General features: G+C 39.1%; 1 protein-coding gene across 1 annotated transcript; it reads left to right on the forward strand.

The window, feature by feature from the left end:
- The first annotated feature begins 5,688 nt into the window (after positions 1–5,688).
- Positions 5,689–26,527, forward strand: ncapg (non-SMC condensin I complex, subunit G). Its single transcript, XM_061707650.1, has 22 exons — positions 5,689–5,815; positions 6,068–6,175; positions 10,536–10,781; positions 12,287–12,515; positions 12,714–12,859; positions 12,951–13,035; positions 13,785–13,977; positions 14,074–14,223; positions 16,212–16,352; positions 17,360–17,483; positions 17,739–17,828; positions 18,651–18,839; positions 19,431–19,541; positions 22,213–22,332; positions 22,467–22,703; positions 23,490–23,671; positions 23,849–24,014; positions 25,035–25,202; positions 25,348–25,471; positions 25,670–25,717; positions 25,836–25,905; positions 26,011–26,527. Exons 2-22 carry the CDS (start codon positions 6,068–6,070, stop codon positions 26,132–26,134), a joined length of 3,051 nt encoding a protein of 1,016 aa, XP_061563634.1. The 5' UTR covers positions 5,689–5,815; the 3' UTR covers positions 26,135–26,527.
- The last annotated feature ends 372 nt before the right edge of the window (positions 26,528–26,899 follow it).

The raw sequence follows: 26,899 nt of genomic DNA on the forward strand, positions 1-26,899 counted from the left end.
TTAATTTTAATTTAAAAAAAAATCTTCTCTGTTTTTCTAAATTAACGAGTTAATTATCTCAGAATTGCGAGAAAAGTTTTAATGAAAAAAATAAATAAATCTGCTCTGTTTTTCTGAATTAACGAGATACCTCACAAGTTGCAAGAAGCTGTCATTCACTTGAGAGCTCGATTTCATGGAAGCAAACATGTTCCGCCTGTCCAGTTTAATCCAGTTTTATTTTGCTTTTGGTTTGAAACATTGGGAGATATTCTTGTCTTTAAGTTATATAGATGGTATTGTTATTAGTTTGTCGACTTTGCGCAGGCACCTCAGGACTTTGCGGGTTGTTCAGACGGAAAACCCATTCTGATTAGACTAGATCTGCTGGACATTATCTCGTTAATTCAGAAAAACAGAGCAGATTTTCTTTTTTTTATTAAAATTTTATCTCGTTAATTCAAAAAAACAGAGCAGATCTTTTTTTCTCAAGTGAATGCAGTACGCTTCCGTAAGGCAAGGCAAGTTTATTTGTATAGCACATTTCAACACAAGGTAATGCAAAGTGTTCTATATCAACATTAAAAGCGGCAAGACACAATTAAACAGTAAATAATAACAAATAAAATGAAATAAAATGATAAGAAAAGAGGTAAAATAATAAAAAAGCACAAGTTGTTAAAAAGTAAGGGCATTAGAGTACAGCAGGTACACATCTCATTCTTAAAATTGTCAGGATTTGACATTTCCTTGTTTTGTTTTGTACGCCCATGTCCCTGAGTTTCAGTTTTGTCTTGACCCTCCTGTTTCCCATCTGCCCTGATTGTCTGCACCTGTGTCTCGTTATCCTTTGTGTATCTTGTCTTTCCCCTGCCTGTAAAATCCTGACAAAAATGGCAAGAATTACGTTTCTATACGGTCAAAACGTACAAAGACTGGGTCAAATACAGTATTACAAAAGTAATCTGTAACAATTCGTACGGTGAATTAAACCAATTTGACAATTCGCATTGCCTGTTTCCAGGTCTAATTTAAGAACAAATTCTTATTTGCAAATGCAGCCTGAACAATGAGAAACAAACAAAGTATATTTTATATCTTGTTTTTCAATACCTTTGCAATAATTATAATTCAATTCAATTTTATTTATATAGCATCTATAACAACAGAAGTTGTCTCTAGGCGAGACCCAGAACATGACCCCCTAGCAATTATTACATAAACATAACGTAATGGCAGATAAAAACTCCCCTAGTGGGAGAAAAACCTTAAGCCAAACAGTGGCAAGGAAAAAAACCCCTTTAGGAGGGAAGAAACCTTGAGCAGGGCCTGGATCATTAGGGGGGGGGGCCCCTCCTGCCGGAGACCAGCGGGGCGGAGCAGGAAAAGAGAGAACAGACAGAGAGAATGAAGAACAGAGAAAGGAGAGACACAGACACTATGGCTAACTGGTGCAGTACAGGGATGACTATATAAACAGATGTAGACGACAGCATACACTGAGGTGTATGTGATATATGAAAATGTTGCTCAATAAATATAAAGTTGAAAAAAAAAAAAAAAAAAGAGACACGTTCAAGTAAGCTGGTACTGATTTTTAGTAGAACATTGTCTAAGTCGTACGGCGGTCCTGAGATGCAAACACATGAAAACAGTGGACTGAAAGGTAAAGATGAAAAAGACAAGAACACAACAGCAAAAAAAAGATCATCAATAAAATAATTAAAAGACAACCCAATTTCATAATAAATAAAACATAGAAAAGCAGCAGGAATGCCATTGAATACTGAAAAACTGACCTATGGTAAGACCCGCCCTTCAAACACAGATGAGCCAATGGCAGTGGAGAATCAGCTGCTTGTGGACCAAGAGTCAGACATCAATAACTTTTAGCATAGACTGTGAAGTCATTGAAAAAACCCTCCATGAAGTCACCTGTTTCAACATCTTTTTTACCTCATACTGTGCAGACACTGTGTTGTAAAAGGGTGGAATAAACAGGTGCAAGTTGTCTGCAACACGCACAATTTATGTCAGTCAAAGTTATTGTGGTTTCCAGCTTCTTCACCCATCGCCTGCAAACATTTCACATGTTGTTTTGGTGATAAAATCAGAAATGACTGCTGTGTTAAACGTAAACTGGATTAGCACAAAATGTCGATTGCTTGGCTATGTTCTGTCGTATGACAATGGCTGATGAGGAAGTGATGATAGCTCTCCATTGGCTAAGGTGGCCGCCAATCAAAAGCCTACAACCCTAATTATACATACATTTATAGCTTTATATACACCCCTCATACAGTTGTCATTGATGTAAAATCTAGCTAGAGACCAAATTCGTTTTTTTTTTTTTAATCAGGCAGTAAATATGTTTATTTTTGCTGTAAACCTACACATTTTATATGCCATCAGTTCAATGCCAAATACTGTATATTGAAAAATCAACAGCCAAAATCTGAGAATCAACAATCAAAATCTGATAGTTTTTTTCTTTTTGCACTTGCAATTCTGAAACAGAATTTTGATTCTCAGATTTTGGGTTTTGAGTCTCAAAACATTTGGCGTCATATTGAGGCCATGATGTTACCATAGGGGTCAATGGAGATTGACTCCTTTTGGACTCCAGAGGTCAGTCTAGAACTGCAACTTTTTCTTATTTCTGCATTGGCTTAAATCCTAATGTCAGATGGTTGGCAGAGGCTTTGCCTTTGCCAATAAAGATATATAGTGCCATTTACCTCAAAAGTCAGAACCTGAAATGACATCAAATTGGAGTTTTGTGTTTTTAGGTAAAAGTTAATCACTGCTTCCCACATCATACGGCGTGAACAGTCCAACAAACGTTGTCACACTGGTTTTGTGACCAAAGCTGCTTGTATTTTTGTATATGAGCGGTGGATATTTTGTTTTCTGTTAAATTGTGTTTTAAAACTTAATGCATTTTCCTGAATTTCCAAGTTGTGTGAAAAGATTTCTTTTCTCTTTTGTTGAGTTTTCTGGAGTTGCTATGCAGTTTTTAGCTGTATGAAAAAGCGCTTTGCTGGAGGGTTGTGTAAGGGCACACAGTTGAAGACAGGAACAGGCTAGTGAGACTTTTTCTTTGCTTCTTCTTTGATTTACGTTATTTAGCAAATTTGGAAAAACAAATGTGTCCAAAAGGCAACCAAGCTTTGGGAATGCAAACATCTGGTATCCCTGGGCATATTATATGTTCTGCCTTGCTGGTAACCCAGGGGGCATCACAGACGAACACGTATAAAGTGAAAGAATTTGTTTTTCAATACAGTCAATCAGACTTAATCTGTCTCGCTGGAAAGGATTGGGATGTCTTAAAACACTCATACACCTCCTGAAGCACCAGAAGGCACCTTGTTTGGCTTGCGACATTAAAGCAGTTGGAGAGATTTTTATGTCACCTCAGCATTAATGTTTAATATGATAATTCACCTCCGTGATAATCCCCACAAGCATGCAGGTCTCGCAAACTTCCAGATAGAAGGCCAGCTATTTTTGAATGATTTCCAGAAATAGATGCCAGAAAATGAGGAGGCCTGTCAGCCCGGGGAGAAGCTTGTTCCTGCCCTTCCCACGGGTGAGCAGTCCCACTCACACAGCTGTCTGCATCTGTAACTCTGGACATCACAGCATTCTACTCACCGGACGCAATAACTGACTTACATGTGATATTATTTATGAGATTTGAAAATCATTACTTTCAGTTTTTATTATTTTTGGGATCAGGGTTATTTTTCATTAGTAATAACTCTTGATTACAACAGTGAGACAAATCCCTCGAAGCCAAAAACCTCTAAAGATGTTCATTTTGGAATAAAAATAGACATCTAACATATTTTCAAATTTTGTTAATCAGATTGATTTTTTTTCAAACATTTCACATGTTATAATATTTTTGTCATATAATCAAAGACAGTGGATCTTTGTTATATTTACAGTATATGGCTCTGAAAGCTGTGTAACATACATCTCTACAGCAAAGATAAAGTTAGATAGATGCATAAATAGTCAAAACTCTTTGAACCTATTCTTAAACTTTCAAAACAATCCAACTATCTGCTTCACAGATCCCAAAGGAATCCATGTTGCAGTGCAGAAAGAACAGGGAAAATAATCTGCAGTCTCTATTGATAGATATCAAATATAACTTCAGGGAATCAAATCAGCACTTACAGGCAATGTTATTCAATTTGAGGGGCTGTTTATATTCATAAATTGTGATCTTGTAAAAAAGACACTAATATTATTGTCGATTGAGAAGGTGTCGAATTCAACCAGCACAATGTAATAACCTGATTGTGAAGTCCTTGAAAGTATAAATAAAAAAATAAAAGGTCATCATGAAAATAGTATATCTTATGGAAAATAGTTAGTGTATTGTACCAAATTCTAAGTAAGGGTTTGGGTGCGTCTCTTGCTCAAGAATCTTGACTACAGACGTGTTACAATAAATAACTTAAAATATTATATGTCAGAAGAGAATGACTGAAATCACATTAAATGAAAACAGAAATTCAGCGCAGTAAGTCAGGGGTCCAAAGTGTGATCATGTCATGTATGAAGAGTACTCAGACATTATTGTCCCTGACATCTGTATAAAACGCTAAGTTCGGTTGGCAGGAATAAGATGTGAAGCAGGCATAAGAAGGACAAAATAATTAGTGCTATTAGGGCATACTTAGGTGAAGCAAACACCTGGGAGAACAGGTGAACTTGTAAGTTTAATGTTTACACCCTCATTTATCTATTTGGCTGGTGGTTATTTGGAAAAAGGCTTAAAGGTGCTCAACATCTATTAAGGCAAGAAAAGCTTCAATTTCTACTCAAAACAGAACTCTGCATATTGATTTATTTGTTCACTTACTTTTTACGCATTTATTTTGGTTGTAAACAGTACTCGAGTTGTAAAAAGAAATCAGGGGGGATGGTGGATTTTTCCATATGGGGACAGATAATTTGTGCTGATTACAAATAATATAATATATTACAAATAATAGCACTGACCAAAACACCTGCAGAAATACTGCAGGAATGACATAGCAGCAGTTAAATGCAGCCTTCTGTAAGCTTTAAATATCCACTGGGCTTACATCAAATACATCAAAACACAACAATAAAAAACAGTTTTCTGAACTTATCAATATGACTCTGTCCTTCACAGGATAAGTAAAATGGATCACTGCAAAAACTCAAAATCTTAACAAGAATATTTGTCTTATTTCTAGTTAAAATGTCTCATTTTAGTAAAGAAAATCTCATTACACTTAAAACAAGACTCATCACTGGAAAAAACAACAATTTTCACCTGTTTCAAGTAGATTTTCACTTAAAATAAGTAGAACAATCTGCCAGTGGAACAAGATTTTATTGCTTGTAATGAGAAGATAAATCTTGTCCCATTGGCAGATTTTTCCTACTTATTTAAAGTGAAAATTTACTTAAAACAGGTGAAAATTGTCAAATAAGTTATTTTTCTGGTGATGACTCTAAATGTTGAAATAACAGTAAAACCACATTCATTGATGAAATGACATAAGGGATGGAAAGGGGGGGGTGGCAGTTTTACAGGGGGGATGATTTGACCGTTTTTATTTCAGGGGGGGATGATTTTGACCGTTTTTATTTCAGGGGGGATGCCATCCCCCCTCATCCCCCCTCAACTCCAGTACTGGTTGTAAAGAAAAACAAAGCATAAAAACCCCAGTCCGGTAGGTGGCGGTAAAAACTCGTTGCTTAGCAACGCCCAAATCCACAGACGAGGAAGAAGCGCCTCGGATTTAAAAACAGGCGGCAAGAGAAGAAGGAGAAAAGTGAAACGAAGGTAATTTTCCAATGTTAATATGTCGAATAACACGATATATCACGAAGTCGGTCGTCATAGTGTTATAGCAATAAAATTACTTTTTCAAATCTCATTAGTCGTGAGCGACGCATTATCGCGTCGTTTTAACGCAGGACCATAATTCAGGCTAAAGTTGATGAGACTCTGCAGGCTTCTGCTGTTTGTGTTGGAGAAGATATTACTTTTTAAAGCTGCTGACACATCCCGTGTATGTTTTCTTTATTGTGAAAGATGACGAAGGACAATGACATAGACATCAGGGAGGCGTTCCAGCGAGCTCAGAAGGGCCACAATAACAAGGCGAAGCTGGTGGCGAGTCTGAAGAGCAGATACAACAAGGTAAAGTGTTTATGAGAAGGTTTTACTCTGCACTGTTTATGTGTCTGCTAAACCAGACCTTCTCATCTTTTAAATCAGCCTTTGTGTGTGGTTTGATTGATTCTTAAAGGTGCAATGACAAGCCTTTATTATGACAGGAATTATTAAAGTTTTTGAGAGTTTAGGTTTTTTAGGTCTTTCAGCTGCAGAAAATCAAAACAGTACAAATGAATAATCAATCAATCAATCGTTTTATTTACACTCAGGTCCATTAAAAAAGACAAACAAACATACAACAATATTTAAAAAAGACAGTCATACCAGTGTTTCCACATAGCAGACTGGTATCTTACACAGAGCCGGATTAACGGAGAGGCAGAGTAGGCACGTGCCTAGGGCCCGACAGGGGGGGGGCCCAGACAGAGGGGAAAAAAAAAAAAAAAAAATTTTTTTTTTTTTTTTTTTTTTTTTTTTTGTCTGCACACATATTAATGGTTGATAACATGCCGGTAAAAACCTAAGGCATATATATATGTGCATTATTACTATATTTAGTATACATACATATATATATATGCATACATACGCACAGGGCCGCCGCAAGGGATGTGCGATCCGTGCGACCGCACGGGGCCTGGCGCCCCAAGGGGCCTGGCGCCCCAAGGGGCCTGGCGCCCCAAGGGGCCTGGCGCCCCAAGGGGCCTGGCGCTATGGGCCGTTTTTTTTTCCCCTATTTTTTTTTTTTCTTTATAAATATCAACAGTCACGTTCCATTACAGACCTAAATGTGTACTAGTCTGTGCATATCAATAAATATATGTGCAATGATGACGCGTGTCTGTTGTTCAATCCAATGATCAGACCAAGCGCAGACACAAGCTGCTCTGATCCAGACGGGTGGAGGTGGAACAAACTGTCACACAATGTCGAGAAAACGAGACAGATTCAGGAAATTTCGATCAGGGGATGAAAAAAGAAAAAAACTAAAGACAATGGAAGAGTTTAATGCCTCTCTGAAAGGCACGTTTGATAAATTTGTTACAAAAATCACCGATCCGCTCGGGTCTCAAGCAGCCGTGGGGCCCCGCGTCGAGGTAAGCCCAGATGATGATGAGGCAGGGGAAGGTATCCAGTATTTTGCTAATTGGAGAGTTAAAATTGCGCATAGAGACACCAGATCCGACCCGAAAAACCCAAAAATTTCGCGCGCGCTCGCTACGCTCACGCGCGAGGGCCACCCTGGCTATTTCACACAGGGCCTCGCAAATCTCTCTAACGGCTCTGCATACGCATACACATACATACATATACACATACAGACATACATACTACAGCACACTTTGTCTTACTGCAAATTGTATTGGTCTTTGTAGATTTTACTTCTTATTTAACTATTCAATTTAATCAACACATTTAATTAAGATTTTCTGCAAAATGCTCACAATTGATAAGATAAGGATAATTTAATAGCATTTAATAGAGCATTGTAATAACGTATAAATAATAAAAATCTAAAAATAGTCTGATAGACTGTTTAATATACAACACATGACTTATTTTGGAATACAAAGAACCAACTTGACTATGACTTTGCTATGTAAAATGTGAATTAAGTTTTATTAGTAACTTTGGTAAGTTTAAGATTTCATAAATAACATCGATGGAGGGGGGCCCAAAAATCACAGGCTGCCTAGTGTAGTCCATTTATTTAATCCGGCTCTGATCTTTTACAGCACTGAGGACTGGGTTGGTTAACATCATAATAATGGCACAAGAGCTATTAAAGGGATTGTGACATGAAAAACAAATTTTTCTTGATTTTTTGTGTTTTGTTGGGTGTCTTGACATCAATTACACCCAAAAAACAACGAACTTTTAACATTCAGTGTATTGTGTGCTTTCTGGGATTTTCCGCATAACTGTGCAAAAACGGCGCATGTGGTTTGGTGGCGGATCGTTACGTAACGGCCCGCTAAATCACCGCCCCCTCCACCCAGCTCCCTGCCTCCGCTCCTCTCCAGCGCACCATAAAGGCTGATTTATGGTTCCGCGTTACACCGACGCAGACGCGACGCGCACCATACGCTCTGCGTCGATTTAACGCGGAACCATAAATGAGGCTTAACACGGAGCTGTTTAGAGCGTCTTTTGTTCTAATCACCGGAGGAAAACTGCTAAGAAGACCCACGGCCACTGACTGGACTTAAGATAAGGGGACAGTGCTGCTTGCATGCCTTTATTTTTATGATTGTTTGCTGTGGTTCTCCCTGCTGCTCTTCCGTGCATGCTTCGCCTGTCGCTCCGACGCCGCTGTGAGCGTATGGTTGGGCTGGAGGAGGTTTGGAGGAGGAGCGGAGCAATGATTGACAGGAAAGGGGGAAAGGAAGCATTTTTCACGGCGCAAAAAAACACTGTAATAAAAAGCCAGGAAAAGAGTACTAAGAGTGAAGTTTTTCTTGTTACACTCTTTTAGACACATTTGAGGGATGTTGGCCAAGACTTTTAATAGTGTTAAAAGCATGTTAAAAATGATGTCACAATACCTTTAAGTCGACATATGAATTTGAACATCAATCGCCTCAAAAGTGCATGAAAAGTGATAACATGTACTTTACAAAAGAGCTCACTTGCACTAGACCATCTTGGTTTCCCAAGCAAAATACGCAGACAATCGTTGTACGCAACCTGTAATTTATGGATGCTGGCGTTCTTAAATTTAATCCATAAGGGTGCAGTATAGAAAGGGGTACAGTAAGCCCTAAAAAGACCCACTTTCACCCTCTCTGAACACCAGGAAAATGTACACCATAATTAGAACATATATTGAGAAGTTCTTGTAACCCAGCACTGCTAGGTGACACAATTGCCAGATCATCGGCATACATAAAATGATTAATAAGTTCATTGCCAACCATGCAACCTGTTTTACAGTTTACAGAATAGAATAGAAAGCCTTTATTATCATTATACTGGTACAATGAGATTACCGAGCAGCTCCGTAAAAGTGCACACATGCAAAGACTATGTAAACAAGGACTGTAAACAACAAAATGAAAAACAGGAAACATAAATATATATATACACTATAAAAAAGAGTGAATGAGAGGATAATAATGCACATGAATGAGTGGAAGAATATTGCACTTGAATGATGGAAGAATATTGCACTTGAAAGGGAAGAATATTGCACATAGATAAGTAAAGAATATTGCACATTATGGATAGAAATTAGAAAATATTGCACAGTATGAGGTAGTTTACTGGTTTAAATGCACTAAATGTAAGGCACATGCTCATAAATAAAATAGATTTTTTTTATCTTCAATGATTTATTATATTACAGTTGCAATTTTGTTATTACATTTTTATTTGCAAAATAGACAGACAGCTTATACATGTTGCTCTACAATTTGTAAACATATTAAGTCTCATCATCTACACATAGAAGAAGAAAAGGAACTTTGGAACTCTCTCCCCGTTCACATCCGCAATTGCACAGACTTACCCACCTTCAAATCGCATCTCAAAACTCACCTCTGCAGAACAGCTTTTAATGTGTGATTTGTTTCTTATCCTTTATCTCATCTTTTATCTGTTATCTTTTTTATCCTGTAGTTTTAAATTTTTTTAATTTTCTTGATCTCAACGTTTTATCTTTGTGTCTGTGAAGTGTCTTTGAGATCTTTTAAAAGTGCTCTATGAATAAAATGTATTATTATTATTATTATTATTATTATTATTATTATTATTATTATTATTATTATAAAAAAAATAGAAAGGAAGAAAAAACAAAAGAAAAGGGAAAGAAGGAAAAAATAAATAAATAAAAGTAACCTAGAATTTAAATAACATGGCATCCTTGCAAAAGCACTTACATTCTCCCGGCACTCCTATACAGGTGTATATAAATACCTAAGTTAATAGGCAACTGTCAACTCCCAGAAGAGGGAAAACGATAGCGATAGTTAAAGAATAACCATAACAGTCGTTATAATAGAATATTTATCTGCCCCATGCACCCCATCTTTCATCTATGTTCTCTCCCTCAAGAAGTATCTAATCATGGGGGGATAATATCCCCAGTCCGTGACACAAGAAAAAATCACCCAAGTGATAATATTAGTAAATTAAATAAAGTTTGCTGCATACATGTATAGCCCTAAATTATAATTGTGTAGTTATTAAAACAAGAACAAACAACATACAGTTGCAATTTAATAACAAACATCAGTAAACAACTTCAAATTCCATACAGCCATCCTGGAAGTTTAAACAGGCCTTAGACTGAAAGCTCTGTGATGTTTTTGAATCAGGAGGGCTGAAAGCTGACATCTGTAACTGTTTTGTTGTGGGTTTTCACATGCTCCATCCTCTCCTTCAGCTCGATGACAAGACTCTTTTCCATGAAGAGTTCGTCTTCTACCTGAAATATGCGATGATTGTCTACAAACGGGAGCCGGCGGTTGAAAATGTCATAGAGTTTGTCGCAAAATTCGCCACAAGTTTCCAGTCTCCACCTAAAACAGAGGAAGAGGGGCAGGAACAACAAGAGGAGGAAGGGGATGAAGAGGAAGAAGAAGCCGACGATCATCCATTTCTGAGTTTCATCTTTAACTTTCTGTTGGAGGTATAAACCGGTGGGGTTTTATGTACGCATGTAAGGGGGGACAAATCCTTATTGTTTGTTTTTTGTGACAAATGTTATATATCCCCATCTGTCTTCTTTTTAAATTCAAATCATTTTTTTTTAACTTTTGCACTTCCCTGTGTTATGCACCCTGGTGCTGTTTTCACTTATTTGGTTTACATCCATCCGTGCATTTATCCACTCATTAACTTGGGTGTATCCATGTCTGGGATGGGGTCTGGGTCTATCTGGACCTGCCTCTCTTCCATCACCCCCTCCAGGCTTTACAGCCTTTACAGGGAAATGCCGAGCTACCGTAGATGACCATTTAGTAGCCCGGGCGTTTAATATGCTAAATCCACTTGGACCCCAGGCGTTTATAAGAACCAGGCGGGTATTTGCACCAGGCTACAATTTATTTTTGCAATGAGCAGCACCAGACCATTACTTACAACGAACATATGAGATCACCATAGTACCACTGGAACTAAAATTGTACACACTGTACACAACACAACACCTCACGACGAGCTCCCGATCACGAATCGTGAGGTCGCAAGAAAATCAAGCGTGTTTGAAATCCTGGTCGCTCCTCGTGAAGGAATCACAGTTGAAGCAGCTGCGACCCGATTTGACTCATCCTTTCACAGAGAGCATGCACAATCTCTGATGTTACGTCAAAAACTATTATTTGTAGTTTAAGTTTTGCAAATTCACATTACAAATCATGTTTTAATAGCAAAAAAAAGAGCGCATTTCCACGTACGGTGCGTGTCGCCGCGTCCCCTACGCCGTAGGCTCTGCGTTGGTGTAACGCGGAACCATAAATCAGCCTTCAGTGTGTGCGCTGTCTGCTGAACTCTTTTTTCTCTTCTCACTTTGCTGGGACGCCGGGTTCCTCCGCCGAGACACAACGTACGCGTTCTTTGTTGTGTCTAAAAATGATTCGCAGTGCACACACCCAATCAGAAATGGTACAGATATTTTGGGATTTTAATATATAAAAAAATAAAATTATAAATAATGAAGAATCCCCATAACCTTTGATCGGGTGGGCAGGATGCACGTTTGTCTGTGTAACGGCGACACACGGAGCTGATCAGAGCAGTATGAACGATACTGTACACAATACAATGCAAATACAGTGTTATTACCAGGTTATTACCGGTAGTCGCCCGGCGTTTAATTGAACCAGCGTTTATTATGCCAAATGGGCTCGGACCCCGGCGGCTATTAGAGCACAGGCGCGTATTTGCGCGCGGGCGACTATTTGGTCATCTACGCTATTTCCAAACTAGCAGAGAGATAAAATCTCCCCAACATGTCCTGGGTCTGCCTTGGCCTCTCCTTCTGGTTGGACATTCCCAGAACACCTCCTTTTACCTTAGTGTGATCCGTATCCACCTTTCTTCCTGTATTGTTCCTCTACCCTCTGGATGTCTTGGTTCCTATTCTTGTTACCAGCTATTTTTACCTTATCATTTCCTGCTTCACTTTCTTTTCAGTCTCATATAGCTAATAGTCATGCAGTCCGCTTCCGAGTGTGCCAGCTGATCAACAAACTGCTGGGCGGTATGGCAGAGAATGCCCAGATCGATGACGACCTCTTTGATCACATCCATCAAGCCATGCTGGTCCGGGTCACAGACAAGTTCCCAAATGTGAGGATTCAGGCTGCGTTGGCCATGACTCGCCTTCAGCAGCCGATGGACCCCGACTGTCCCACAATCAAAGGTTTGTATTTTGGTTTTCCTTGATCTTTTTTTTTTTCTCCCCCTCTTCCTATTTACCTTCATGACCTTGTACTCCTTTAAATTCTCTTAAATCATTTTTCTTCAAAGTACATTTATATTTGTTTAATATAAATTAGTTTGTGCCCCAATTTTCTTTGTAATTGGCCTGCTAACTGTCCCTGTCTCTTGTTTTTTTTAGCATACATGTTGATTCTGGACAATGATACCAACGCTGAGGTGCGGCGTGCCGTTCTGTCCTGCATCGCAATGTCCCCTCGGACGCTCCCTAAAGTGCTCAAACGCACTCGGGACATCAAAGAGAACGTCCGTAAGCTGGCCTACCAGGTAGCTGAGAAAATTAAAAACTTCCTACACCCATGCCAAATGAGGTATTTAAACTCCAGTTTTTAATATTTCTGCTTCCTTTATGTTTGAGGTTCTTGCTGACAAGGTTCACATTAAAGCTCTTACCATCGCACAGAGAGTTGGGCTGTTGCAGCAGGGCCTTCACGACACCTCAGGTGATGAATATGTCTGGAATATTAGTTCTTATTGATCGTTTTTTATTAATGGTTTGAATAGGATGTTTGGCTTCCCAACTAACGATATTTAAACCAGAGATTAGTAAAACAGGATTTTGCGCCGCTTCTAAATCAACATGATGATGAATCTTTATTTCGGCTTGTACACACTTTTTTACAAAACAAGATGAAAAGGTAAAATAAGCCGTAGCTTATAGTGCCTATCCTTTTTTTTTCTTATGATCAGCTTAAATATGAGACATTAGCATTACTCCGTGGAAACAAACAATACATAAAGAAGACAAATATAAGTAAGACAAAATATAAAATTGACGTTTCACATTCTAGAATGTTTTTGATAGTATAATTTATAATTATAGTGTTTTATATTTATTTACAGTATTTTCTTTAAACCTTTCCTTAAACTTGAAGATAGAACTGCACATTTTTAGGCCGTTATCACAACTATTCTAAATTTCTCTAGCCTTAACTGATGTACATCTCTTTTTAATATTAGTTCTTGCTGTCGTCATCTCAAACATGAGTTTCCCCCTCAGGTCATAGCGGGTTTCTTTTATCTGGAACAGGTCCTGAATGTAGTTTGGTAGCAGTTTCTGCTGGGCTTTAAAGGCAAATAAAACATTTTTCTGCTCTACTATATCATGGAATTTTAAAGTATTATATTTAATAAAGAGATTTTTTGTTGGTTTATAGCATATAACATGTCTGACTGGCTGTGCGTTCTGCAGAGGCTGTGAGGGAGGTGGTTTGCAGTCGTCTGCTCCCGGCTTGGCTGCTCCTACTGAACGGTAACGTCATCGAGCTGCTCCATCGGCTTGACGTGGAGAACTGCGCTGAAACTGCTATCGAGACACTGAAAGCTGTCTTCAGGAACGCACCCAATGAAGAGCTGCTGCAGAACAAGGAACTGCTTGACGACAGGTCCACTCTCACGTCTCTCTTATAGGACAATTGATGAATTATCTGAAGTTACAGGGTAACTAAACTGTTTTCCTTTCTTTCTCTTTTCCTAACCAGGAAGCTGATCCCACTGGACTCCCTGACCTGCGAGAACGTGCTTCACTGGAGAGCTCTGTGCGAGTTCATCAGGGGTAAAGGAGATGATGGTGATGAGTTGCTGGAACAAGTGCTACCAGATGCTGCAACTTATGCCAATTACCTCTGTGGGTAAGAAAAGACAGCGTTTCACTTGATGACCTTTTCATGCCGACAGCTGAATATTTGATTACTTCTAAAACTGGCTTTATCGAAGGACTCATTTCAACCTGTGGCCTATACTCTTTTGATGGTTGGTGTAAAACAGGGAAACTGAAACAGTCATACTGTCAGGTTTCAGGAGCATTAAATCTTCTTGTGAAAGCGCCTGTATTTGTTAGCGCTAGGGCTGGGTATCGATTCAAATGTCAAGAATCGATTCCGATTCTTAATATTCAGAATCGATTATCATGATTCGATCCGATTCGATATTGATTTGGCTTAGTGTTATTTAAAATGTTTTTTGAGCTGTTGCCTGAATTATATGACTGTAAAATAACTAGTGAAGTAATAATTTCACAATAATTATTGTGAAATAAATAACTCAAACAGGCCTTTCAATATCCATTTAAAGTGCAAAAAAGAAAGAAATTGCAACAGTTCATGCAGTAAACAAATCATTTTAGCTTATCTAATTTATTCTGTCACCACACACACATATTGCCATGAAGCACCTGGCATTTTTCAGAAGTATCATGACAAACTGTGTGTCCGACTACTGGGATTAAAGTTCACCTGGCGAAAATGATGAAAACATTTTTAAAAAAAATCGATCTTTAGACATAAGAATCGATTTTTAGGAATTAATATGAGAATCGATTTAGAATCGGAAAATCGATTTTTTTCAACACAGGCCTAGTTAGCGCTCACATTTGATCAGATTGCTTGATATAAAGACGATTGCAAAAGGTTTTTCAGTGTTTTGGCGCACAAAAAAATGGTCTAGTGTGACAATCCAACTATTTTAAAGAGAGCAGAGTTGCAGTAATGGACGTGTTGTAACCCTAGGTGTCTGAAGGCAGGTCGAGTGTTCTCTGAGGAGCCCTATCTGTATGTAACTGTGTGAACAACTCAAGCTTTCTTATATAATTGCTTCAAGTGTGACTAATTGCTCATGTTAAATTAAACCTGGCGTGAAAAAAGGACATTACTGCTGCCAAATGAGTGACTTAACTTCTGCCTAATGCTTAGTACATTTCAAGTGTACCAATAAAAACTTTGCCATTAGTGTTTCTAACACATTCTAAACTATAAATGCTTTTTAAGTTTAGATTTTGAAATCTCACAGAGCATTCGCTTAATCTAGTTATGCAATTACAGCTCTTGAATTAGTTCCAGCTGTGTCTTTTGTTTTGTTTTCTTTATTTTTTTTCCTATAACCATCTCCAGTCCTTGTTATAATGGATATTTTCTTTAAAGAAGCTGGAGTCTATCAGTCTGCACCGATTATTGCTTAGATCCGTTTGGGCCCGTGGCTCTGGAGAGGGAGGGGGCCGTCCACTTATCAGAGGGTGGGCGGTTTGGCCCAGGTTGCATACTTATGTGTCAGTGGAAAAGACACTAAGGCCTAAAATAAGTGCTGAAGTCCCATTTATGTGAGAGATAAAAGGACAGGCTGTAAAAATGCGTGTGTGTTTTGAATGGGGCTTGTAGTATAAAGCACTCAGGAAGTGTTATATAAATGGAATCTATTTACACTGATTTAAGGCAAAAATGTTGGAATTTATTTCAACAATGCTTCATATTTTGAACCTCACGACTCAACCATTTCAGTCCTCCTACAGAGCTCTCTGGTTTTTTGCGTGTTTTTTGTTTCATTGTAAAATGGCCTTGAAATAGATTTAGATTTAACGACGTAAAGCACTTCTTGTTTATCTGCACACAAAATGCCTTTATTGATTTGCAAAAAGGTGACCGGTTGCCATTTGGAGCGCTTACAGCTTACATAATTGTGTGTGAACATTTGTTTGTAGGAAATGAGGGCGCTGAGTTTTCGGGTTGTATATTCTCTCCCGGGTTCCTGGGAGCAGTGTCGATCTCGTTTATTGCCCCGCTTAGTAAAAATGAGATTTGTTACTTCATTTGGTTGCTGTTCTGACACTGAGTTTTGCCTGTTGTAGCTATCTAAAGGCAGTTCCTGTCCTGTCAGAGGAGCAGCGAGCTGACTTCAACCAGGTCGAGCTCGTCATGACCAAGGAGTTCATCTCGCAGCAGCTCATCCATCTCATCGGTTGCCTGGATACCAATGAGGAAGGTGGCAGGTAAGAAAAGGGAGTGATTGTTTAGTAAAAGGGTATGATGAATCTTCCGGTTATTTAAGTTATTTATTTAGTTTTTATTTTTTGCCCTGAAATGACAGCATTAGGCCTGTGTTGAAAAAATCGATTTCCCAATTCTAAATCGATTCTCATACTAATTCCTAAAAATCGATTCATATGTCTAGAGATCGATTTTTTTTTTTTTTTTGGGGGGGGGGGTTGCATTTTTTTTAAATTTATTTATTTATTTTATTTATTTGATTATGTTTATTTTTGTTTATCCCCAAAAAAGGAATGTTTTGTTGGACACGAGAATAACTGGTGCCATGTTTTTGCCTTTAAATATGTTTAAAGGTATGAAAACAGTGTTAGGTTATAATTGCATAAATTGTCTATATTTCATTACTTTATATACTGTCTTGGGGTTACATTTCCAAAAAATGCTAAAAACCAAATGCTCAAAAATTAAAAACCAAAATAGACCAAAAATGGAACAGATAAAAACGGAATGTGGGAAAAAATAAAACCGATTTCATCCGTCTCTGTTTGCTGCCCTGGATCTGTTTGGTAATTCTGACCCGCAATGTTTCTGAAAGCAGTTCTATCAGCATTCTGGGAGCTGATTGGTCCTTACAGCATCATTAGCTGCAATACTTGCTGTTTAATCTCAATATAATACTAGTAGTAATATTTTGCATAACTACAGTCTTATAATTCATGCAACAGCTCAAAAAACAGTTTTAATAACACTAACCCAAATCAATATCGGAATCGAATCGGATCAAATCTTGATAATCGATTCTGAATCTTAAGAATCGGAATCGAATCGATTCTTGACATTTGAATCGATCCCCAGCCCTAGACAGCATAGAACCATCTGAGATGATTTTATTCGTTAGACCATTGAGTCGATATATTGATAGACAGTTTTCAGCTTCTAGTGTCTCTGACACATGATTGTCTTTCTTGAGGTGTTTTATGTTTTAATTTTTCTTCTTTCTTTGTTTTAGGAAGCGTGTGCTGGCTGTTCTGCAGGAGATGCTGGCTCTTCCACAGACCCCCTCTTCCCTCGTCTCCCTGCTCACCGAGAAACTCCTTGCCCTCGTCCCTGATGACCAGAGACGCATCCAAACCGTAAGCTGAACCTTGAACTTGTAATGAAAGTTTCTACATTGTAGAGTGAGGCGTGTTTTCCACAAAATAAAATGGCTACATCGCCACCCTTCTGTAATTCAGATGAAAACTCAAATACGGAGGGAAAATGAATATAAGAGCTGAAATGAGTTATTGTCACACTCAAATCAAAATCCTTGTTTTCTCCCCCCTTCAGCGCTGCTATTACCCCCGCTGAGACTGATGTTTTTAAAACAGCTGCCTTTCTTTGCACAGGTGGCAGAAATCATTTCGGATGTGAGGGAGCCCATCATGGAGGCCAGTCAACCGGTGGATGAGAACGAGAATCGGCGCTGGCAGGTTCAGGTGGGCGTCAAAAAAATCCTCAAAGAAAAACAAAAATATCCCAGTTACAATTGCATTTGTGATCCTTTCCACTTCTGCAGAGTTGTTTGGATGGATGAAACCAGCAGATATTGCAGAAAGACTGATTTCAGTAAAATGATTCTGCCTGTCTTATCCATGAACAGTCTACAGTAGATAAAATGCATACGCTGTGTTTACAGCTATGGATATTGGTATTCAGATAATATAAACTGAGATAACTCGAGTTACATTTCATCTTTATTTGTCCATTTCTGCAGTTTTTTTTTTTTTTTTTGTCTGGCCTGCTCTACTTCCAGCTGTCACATTCTGTGTTTGAAGAAAAAACACTTTTAAATGAGTAAAGTTGAACAGGCATCTTATGTACATTACATTGTGGTTTGTGGGCCAATATTTCTCCCAGTATTAGTTTTCTCTTACTGAACCTGTTTGTTTTCGAACACATAAGCTCGGAGAGTCTGTCTCAGTTATGTCTGTTAATCCATCTCTGTTGCTTCTGCAACCACAGAAAGCTTTGTTGGAGGTCGTCCAACTGCTGAATAACTCCTATCCCAGGTGTCAGTTTCTATCTGCTCTGTGCACCTGGTCTCCCATTTCTTCCTTTTTCAGCGAGTAAAGACGAAGTAGCCACTAGAGGGTTGCAGCCTTGCCCACAGCCTCAGCTGTTGTTGTTTTCTTGTTACCGGAGGCGCAGTTGCCTGTCTCAGCAGTCAATCCTCTGGAGTTCACTCCAGCGGAGGAATGGCTCTCCTCTGGTGTGTCTGATCTCACCTGTCTTTTCCTCCTCTCTACTCTCCCATCCAGCTTGCAGAGGTGAAAGTCCGCTTCTTGGAGGCCAAGCAAAGTTTGGAGGACTGCATCGCTGCCCAGGAGTTCAGCCGAGCTGCGGAGCTGAAGGAATCCATCACGAGCCTCGAGGAGCGCAGGAACCAGATCCTCCAGGAGATGGCGGCCAGCAGTCAGCCCTCTGACAAGGAGGTCCGCACTGAGAAGGTAAATCCAAAAACAAGATGCACCACCTCCTAGGGCTGGGTATCGATTCAAATGTCAAGATTCAATTCCGATTCTTAATATTCAGAATCGATTATCATGATTCGATTCGATATTGATTTGGCTTAGTGTTATTTAAAATGTTTTTTGAGCTGTTGCCTGAATTATATGACTGTAAAATAACTAGTGAAGTAATAATTTCACAATAATTATTGTGAAATAAATAACTCAAACAGGCCTTTCAATATCCATTTAAAGTGCAAACAAGAAAGAAATTGCAACAGTTCATGCAGTAAACAAATCATTTTAGCTTATCTAATTTATGATAAGCTAATAATAATTTATTTATTATTTAAGTGTCATGACAAACTGTGTGTCCGACTACTGGGATTAAAGTTCACCTGGCGAAAATGATGGAAAAAAAAAAAAAAAAAATCGATCTTTAGACATAAGAATCGATTTTTAGGAATTAATATGAGAATCGATTTAGAATCGGAAAAGATTTTTTCAACACAGGCCTACCACCTCTGTTATTCAAAGAATTGACCGCAATTTTAAAAATTATTAATATTTACTACTTTTCCCCCCCCCCAGAATGACCCAGAGACTCTTTTAAGGTGTCTGACGATGTGTGCTGAACTTCTGAAGCAGATGAACATCAAGACTAGGATCGGTCCAACCCTCAGCGCCCTGACGTCCTCTCTGGTAAAACAAAAACAAAAAAAAACTCTTCTTTTTTGTCAGAGAAGTGATCACTCATGCTTCTGAAGATGCATCACATCTTTTAGAAATGAGCTTTATAAACAGCCGGGTTGTCAACATGCATTTACTGTATATCTAAAGTTGCTTCAACAGAGACAGATGTTTCTCTGTCTTAAGTCGTAGGCTGTAGGTAATTTGTTCCATTGATCGTATTTCTTCTACAATATCCAACCATTGGCTCAGTTCAGGTGAGTCCATCTTCAGCCAATTTCTTGTAATGGCTTTCTTAGCCGCAAGAGATTAGAATTTTAAAAATGTATATGTCCTGTTTATACATTACATCCTCTGGTATCAGTCCTAAGTAAATAACTCCGGGGTCTTTAGGAATCCCATATCCCAAAACTTTCTCCATGGCTCTGAGATCCCATCCCAAAATGCTTGAATATGTGTTGCCCTGAAAGTGGTTGGCACTCAACTGCCCACACTGTCTCCAGCAATATTGTTGCTCACCCAGTTGTTTATTTTTAATTTTTGGAGTATAAAAAAAAAACTAATTTAAATTTTTCCAACCAAACTCCCTCCATCTCTTGCAGCTGGTTGAGGTGTGTTGGGTTTTATTCATGGAGTGCCAATCCCCCTCTGACAACACTGTTTAATTATGTTGCCCATTTTGCTTTTATGTACATTGTATTTTTTTCCTGTTGCTTCAGTAAACCTCTGTACCGTTTTGGAGACCAATCTTAAAGGAGTTTGCTTATAAGCACCTCAATCACATCATTCCCTTCCAATGAGATTTCTTTCTTAATTTCTGTGTCATAAAAGTGTCTCAGTTTAAATATCTGTATAAATCGCCATCTTCCAATCTATACTCTTTTTTTTTTTTTTTTTTTTTTTTTTTTTTTAAGTTGTCCAAATGATTTACAATGTTGTTTGTCTATGAGTGCAGATATAGCTGTTATTCCCTTATCTCTCCACTTTTCAAAGGTCTTATCTAAAACTCCTGGTCTGAATCTGGAGGTGTATGAAGGCCAAATCAACAACTTACTCTCTCCAGTGTATTTTTTAATCACAACATACCATGTCTCAAAGGTTTCTCTCATAATTGCAACTGTGTGGCTTTTTAATATGTTATGCTTACTTTATATATAATGTGCAAATGTTTGGCTGCTCCTCGTTAAAACAACTGCTTCTGTCGGACGATTCATGAATCGTCAACTGCTGACAGCCGCTAAATTCTCTGTCAAATGTAAAGTTCAGCAAACAAAGCCTCGTCTTAGCTACAGGGAAAGGTTGCCAGAGGGGGGAACCTATAAAAAGACATCAAAACATTTCCAGCTTGAAAAGCCCACGTCTCAAAATATCACTAAAAGTGCTTGTGAAGGGAGACTCGTGGAATTTGAGGCATGAGGAAGGTTAAACCCGCTCTGTGATAATACTGCAGGGGTTTTTGAGCAGAAAGGCAGAAGGGAGCTCACAGATACTCGGCAAAAGCATTTCAGGGACCAGTTTAGTTCATACAGAAGTGGCAGTGGTTGGATTTGTAGTGGAAATGCAGGAGAAACTGCCTGGAATATTACACCAAAGTCATGACTTGAAAAGGTCACCACTAAATAAAAGACAGTAGGATGAACTGAAAATGTATTTATTTTCGCCACTAAAAAGTAAAATACATTTTAAAAAAATGGACCAAATATCTGTAGTGTCTCTGGGGGGTGTTATTAAATATAGCACGAGGACAAAACGGTCTAAAAATATCTCATCAGTGAGGAAGGGTTGCTTATCATTCCTAGATTGGGATAAGAATGAGAAAAAGGAGCAAAAGTGTTTTCAACTGTGACTAGGGCTGGGCGATATATCGAGATTTTAATATATATCGATATATTTTCAAACACGATATGGTACGAGACAATATCGTTTATATCGATTTAATTTTTTTTTTTTTTTTTTTTACATTTTTTTTTTATGATTTTGATATAGCTTATTTTGTGACAAATTGACTTGAATGTTTTATTTGAGATTTGCACAAATGTTTTGTTATTTGCACAACTGTCAACCTCAGTGGAAAAGTCTGCCTGTTACTGTCTACATTGTATTAATTGCACAGTGTATTTTAATTTAATTGTTATGCAGGAAAGGGATATGTTTTATTTTATTCAAGAAGCATTTTTATTCTATATATGCAGGCAGTTTATTTTTATTTCATTTGTTTTATACATTTTGATATTGTGCAGACCTCCTGTTAATAAATGAACCTGTGTGACATTTGGCACGAGGCATTGTATTAAAACAGACTGTTTTTTTAAGGGTTTGCCTCAGAAAAAAATGAAGCTAACAGAGATGCTATGCTATAATGCTTTGGGGGAAACCCCAATTAAGGCACAGAAAAAATATCGAGATATATATCGAGTATCGCCATTCAGCTAGAAAATATCGAGATATGACTTTTGGTCCATATCGCCCAGCCCTAACTGTGACGTATCTGACTATCTCACCTTTTCACTTCACGGGTGCCTAAAAATGTGCATGTTAAAATCAAGTGTTTTATCCTTTTTAATAACCATGTGATTGGAATGTTCTGAAATTCAGCGCAATTGAAGAAACTTCCTTTTGAGGTTATTGTTAATAGTCTCTGGAGTTGTGAATATAACGTCGTCACTATTTTTCTGTCTGTTAGATTTTTCCCAGTATCGCAAACGCTCATCCTGCCGTCCGCAACATGGCCGTGCTTTGTCTGGGAACCTGCACTCTGCACAGCAGGGAGCTGGCCAAGACCCACATGGTCCTGCTGTTACAGGTGAGCTCATGCGCTGATGTTTCATGTAATCCAAAGCAGCTACGATGATCAGCCGGCTACTTTAAAGTACAGGTTGGTTTGAAAAAGGTTTGGTTTAAAAAAACAGCCTATTTGTGTGTGTGTGCTTGTTCCAGATTGCCCAGCTGGATGAGGTGAAGATCCGGATCAGTGCTCTGAGGGCCATCATCGACCTGCTGCTGCTGTTCGGTTTCCAGCTGATCTCCGACAAAGCCTCCGCCCAGATGAGCAAACCCAGCCAGTCGCCGGACAAGCAGGAGGACGACGCGTCGGCAGCGGAGGACAAGGGAGACGTGGCTGAGGACACCACGCAGAGTGTCCTGGTGATGCTCTCCGAGTTCCTGGACAGTGAGGTGAGGGCCATTACTTATGTGCCTATAAACTGTTTTCTCTCTTTTATATTTTTGTATGAAGGATTGTTTAAATGGGTCAATGCGGAATAAGGATTTTCAACAGGTCAATTTTAAAATAATAAAAAAAGAATATCTATTGCAGTAGTTTAAACATTAAGAATGTTGTGTACACATAAATTCATATAAAACTTTTAAATTAAGTGATTTTTGTCAAGATGAATTGGCACTAGCCTTAAAAAAAGTCATGTGGTGCAACCATGATTCATATTAAAATAAATTAATTTCCTTAACATCTGGACATCTTTTTTTATTTTTTTTTTTACAAGTTTTCAGTATTATACAAAAATGGTTATTTTAATGGTCGCGTTACATGATATTTCATAAAATGGACATCAGTCAAACTTTGTTTGTATATTATGATGGAAATATAAATACAAATGTGTATAAATCTTATACACTACAAGGCTTTTTGGAAATCCTGCCAGATAGGGCAGAAGATTGATTTAAATACATTTAGAGGGATTTCAAATAAGTTTTCAAAACAAGAGTCATGGTCGGACGGTCGCACCACATGACATTTTGATGCTTAAAACAACAACAAAATCCCAAATAACGAGTATTTTATGTATAATTCAAGTGAGTCCATACGTAGGACAGGTCGGTCATATATATGGTATTTTTTTTATCCATTTAAACCTTTTTGAATTGAAAAAAAAAAAATCAGTTTTTCGGAAAATATAGGCGTCATGTCATTGACCCAAATATCTGTGGCTGGAACCCTGGCAGGTGTCAGACCTGAGGACGGAGACGGCGGAGGGTCTCGCCAAACTGATGTACACGGGCCGCATCTCCAGTGCCAAGATGCTCTCACGCCTGGTGCTGCTGTGGTACAATCCTGTCACCGAGGACGACACCCGCCTACGGCACTGCCTCGGCGTCTTCTTCCAGCTCTACGCCCGCGAGAGCAGGTCTCACACACACGCACACGCACACGCACACCTACACGCACACCTACACGCACACCTACACGCACACCTACACGCACACCTACACGCACACCTACACGCACACCTACACGCACACCTACACGCACGGTTGAATTCATCAGCACAGGATGTCACTAAGTAGCCGTTTGTGTTTATCAGAGCCCACCAGGAGGTTGTGGAGGAGAGCTTCCTGCCAACAGTTAAGACTCTCTTGAATGCGCCGGCTACTTCTCCGCTCGCTGAGGTGGACGTTAACAACGTGCTGGAGCTGCTCGTTGAGCTGACCCGGCCAAGTGCTCTTATTAAACCCTCCACCAACACTGAGGTAAGAAACCTCCTCTCAGTTTGATGATTAACATTATCCCTATTTGGAGCTCCAGAAAAGAAGTACCGTATTTTCCACACTATAAGGCATTATAAGGCGCACCTTCAATGAATTACGTATTTTAAAACTTTTTCCATATATAAGGCGCTACAGTAGAGGCTGGGGTTACGTTATGCATCCCTTAGACAAAAATGAAAAAATAAATAAATCTCTAAAAAAAAAAAAAAAAAAATCTAGGTCATTCCGGGGTCTTATACTACCCTGTTAGGCTTGCAACTGGGGCTGGGGAGCTAAAACCCTTGAAAAATAACTGTTTTGCAGCTTCTTGCGTGTGCTGGCTGTAACTGTAACTCCAGTGTAGTTAATTTAGCCTGGAGTGAGGAGACCCATCCAATATGGCGGCAACGCTGGATTACGTTCCAGCATGTCATGAGGCGTCTACGTATATACAGGACTGTCTCAGAAAATTAGAATATTGTGATAAAGTTTTTTATTTTCTGTAATGAAAAAAACATAAATGTCATACATTCTGGATTCATTTCAAATCAACTGAAATATTGAAAGCCTTTTATTATTTTAATATTGCCGATTATGGTTTACAGTTTAAGATTAAGATTCCCAGAATATTCAAATTTTTTGTGATAGGATATTTGAGTTTTCTTAAGCTGTAAGCCATGATCAGCAATATTAAAATAATAAAAAGCTTGCAATATTTCAGTTGATTTGTAATGAATCCAGAATGTATGACATTTTTGTTTTTGTAATTGCATTACAGAAAATCACAATATTCTAATTTTCTGAGACAGTCCTGTATGTCTATGGTTGCGAGACCTGTTGCGGCTCAATATTGATCTATATATAAGGCGCACCGGATTATAAGGCGCATGGTCAGCTTTTGAAAAAAGGCTTTTAGGTGCGCCTTATAGTGCGGAAAATACGGTAGTAGCGCTTGTTTATGTTGTTTATTTCACAACAAAAACCATCTCTGACTGGTTGTGTTTATTGTTTTTGGCTCCTCAGGCGGTGTGTGTCCACGACTACCTGGCGGTGCGTATTTGTGGGGAGATGCTGAAAGACCCCACGGCCCCCGAGGTCCGTCTTTACGCCAAGACTCTCAGCAACCTGGAGCTGAGCCGGGAGGAGCGGGTCAGGGAGGACCTGCAGACGCTGCTGCAGCAGCTGGTGCAGGTGCGTCGCCCTGCGGACGCCTGCGATGATGAAACAGCCCCGCTTTAAATACGGCTTTAACCAAATCAACCGACGTGTGGCCCTGCATCTACTTTAACCTCCCCGTGGTGAAGCTTGGTGTTTAATAGCTCCTCTCTCCCCTCAGGTGGTGAAGGATCGCATTTGCCTCCGCGCTCTGGAGAAGATGCTGAATCAGCTGGTGAACCTGAAGGACCAGGCCGAGCTCCTGATTGCGAGTGCGCTGCAGCCGCTGGATGTGAACGCAGATGGTACACAGCTTTACATAGATGTTGTTTTTAAACACAGATCTGGCCTCTTAAAAACTGAATTTATGTAAATAATTGATCGTTTTTATCTGAAAGTTGTGAAGTGGCTTCAAAATGCCTCAGCTAATCTGTGAATCTTAATTTAGAGAGAAATGCTGCTGGAAATGCAGAAATGTAAACTTGTTTGTCACGTTTTTATAGACGCTGCAACGGAAGATCTATCGAAATCTGCCAGGAGACCCAAAAGAGGTACTGCAGGTTCTGGATACTCGTGGACAGTTATATTTTTAGAGCTGTGACAAAAACGGTGCGTGAAGGAAGAGGCTGACTCGGCACTGGCAGGTAACCCGAGTGTTTGTCTGCACAGGTCAGAGGAAGGGCGCGACTCCCAAAGGGGCCAGAAAGGCGAGCAGAAGGACAGAGTCGTCAGAGGAGAGGTGAGTCAGGGGGGGGTCTGGTTAAAATATGTACATATATACATGTATAAAGACGTTATTTAGATGTCCAGATCTACACACTCACGGCGTATGTTATGCCTGCAGTGACGGAGAAAACGTCCCGGCGTCTGTTCCCATGGTGCGTCCATCACGGAGAGCAAAGACTGCAGCTCTGGAGAAGACGAAGCTCGACCTCAACCCCCTCCTCAATCAGGCCAACATGTCTTAAGAAACGGACGCATTACCGGCCTCGGCACAATCAGAACTTACTATGAATCTCCTTCTATTAGAGTCCCATTCTATTTTCAGCTTTTTTTTTTATATATATATTTTTAACCATTTCATCAATATTAAAGTGACACAAATGTAAAAGCTTTTTTGGAGGAATTTTCTTGAATGAATGAATGAATGAATGATTGTGTTGGTAAATATAATTTGAGATACTCTCCAACCATTTGACTTTCCCTGATACGTTTTCAACAAACATCGACCCAATTTTTACCCAGAAATGGTAAAAGATGAGGAGGAATTGACATACAAATTATAGTTGATCCTTGAACATTAAATATTCGCAAGCAGAAAATGATGCCAACATTAAAGATTTAGCAGCTTATTTGAAGTCAACTTATGCTTTAAAAGGATGAAAACCACCTGTGAGAGCTCTACTTCATGCCAAGAACACAGCGTGGACATCATTTGATCTTTTCACATGTGGAAGTGCATCAGCGTGCGAACGAGGAGAAGGCCACGAGCATTGTTGGTTATCGTCATGCAGCAAGGGTTATAAAGTTAGCAGCAAAAGTTTGCATGTGGAGCTCATTTGAGGTACAAAAAGATCTGGGCTTCGTGGGATTCTCCACAGGTTCTGTGTTGGCCCACATGTGCTCAGAGTAGCTCAGCTACAACGGAAGGATTGCAACGCTACAACTGGAAAACCAGCACACCTCCACTGAAAACCAGACAGGTTTAGTGGCTTGTTGAGACCAAACTGACA

This window comes from Cololabis saira, chromosome 1 (genome assembly GCF_033807715.1).
Source record: "Cololabis saira isolate AMF1-May2022 chromosome 1, fColSai1.1, whole genome shotgun sequence".
NCBI classification, from domain to species: domain Eukaryota; kingdom Metazoa; phylum Chordata; class Actinopteri; order Beloniformes; family Belonidae; genus Cololabis; species Cololabis saira.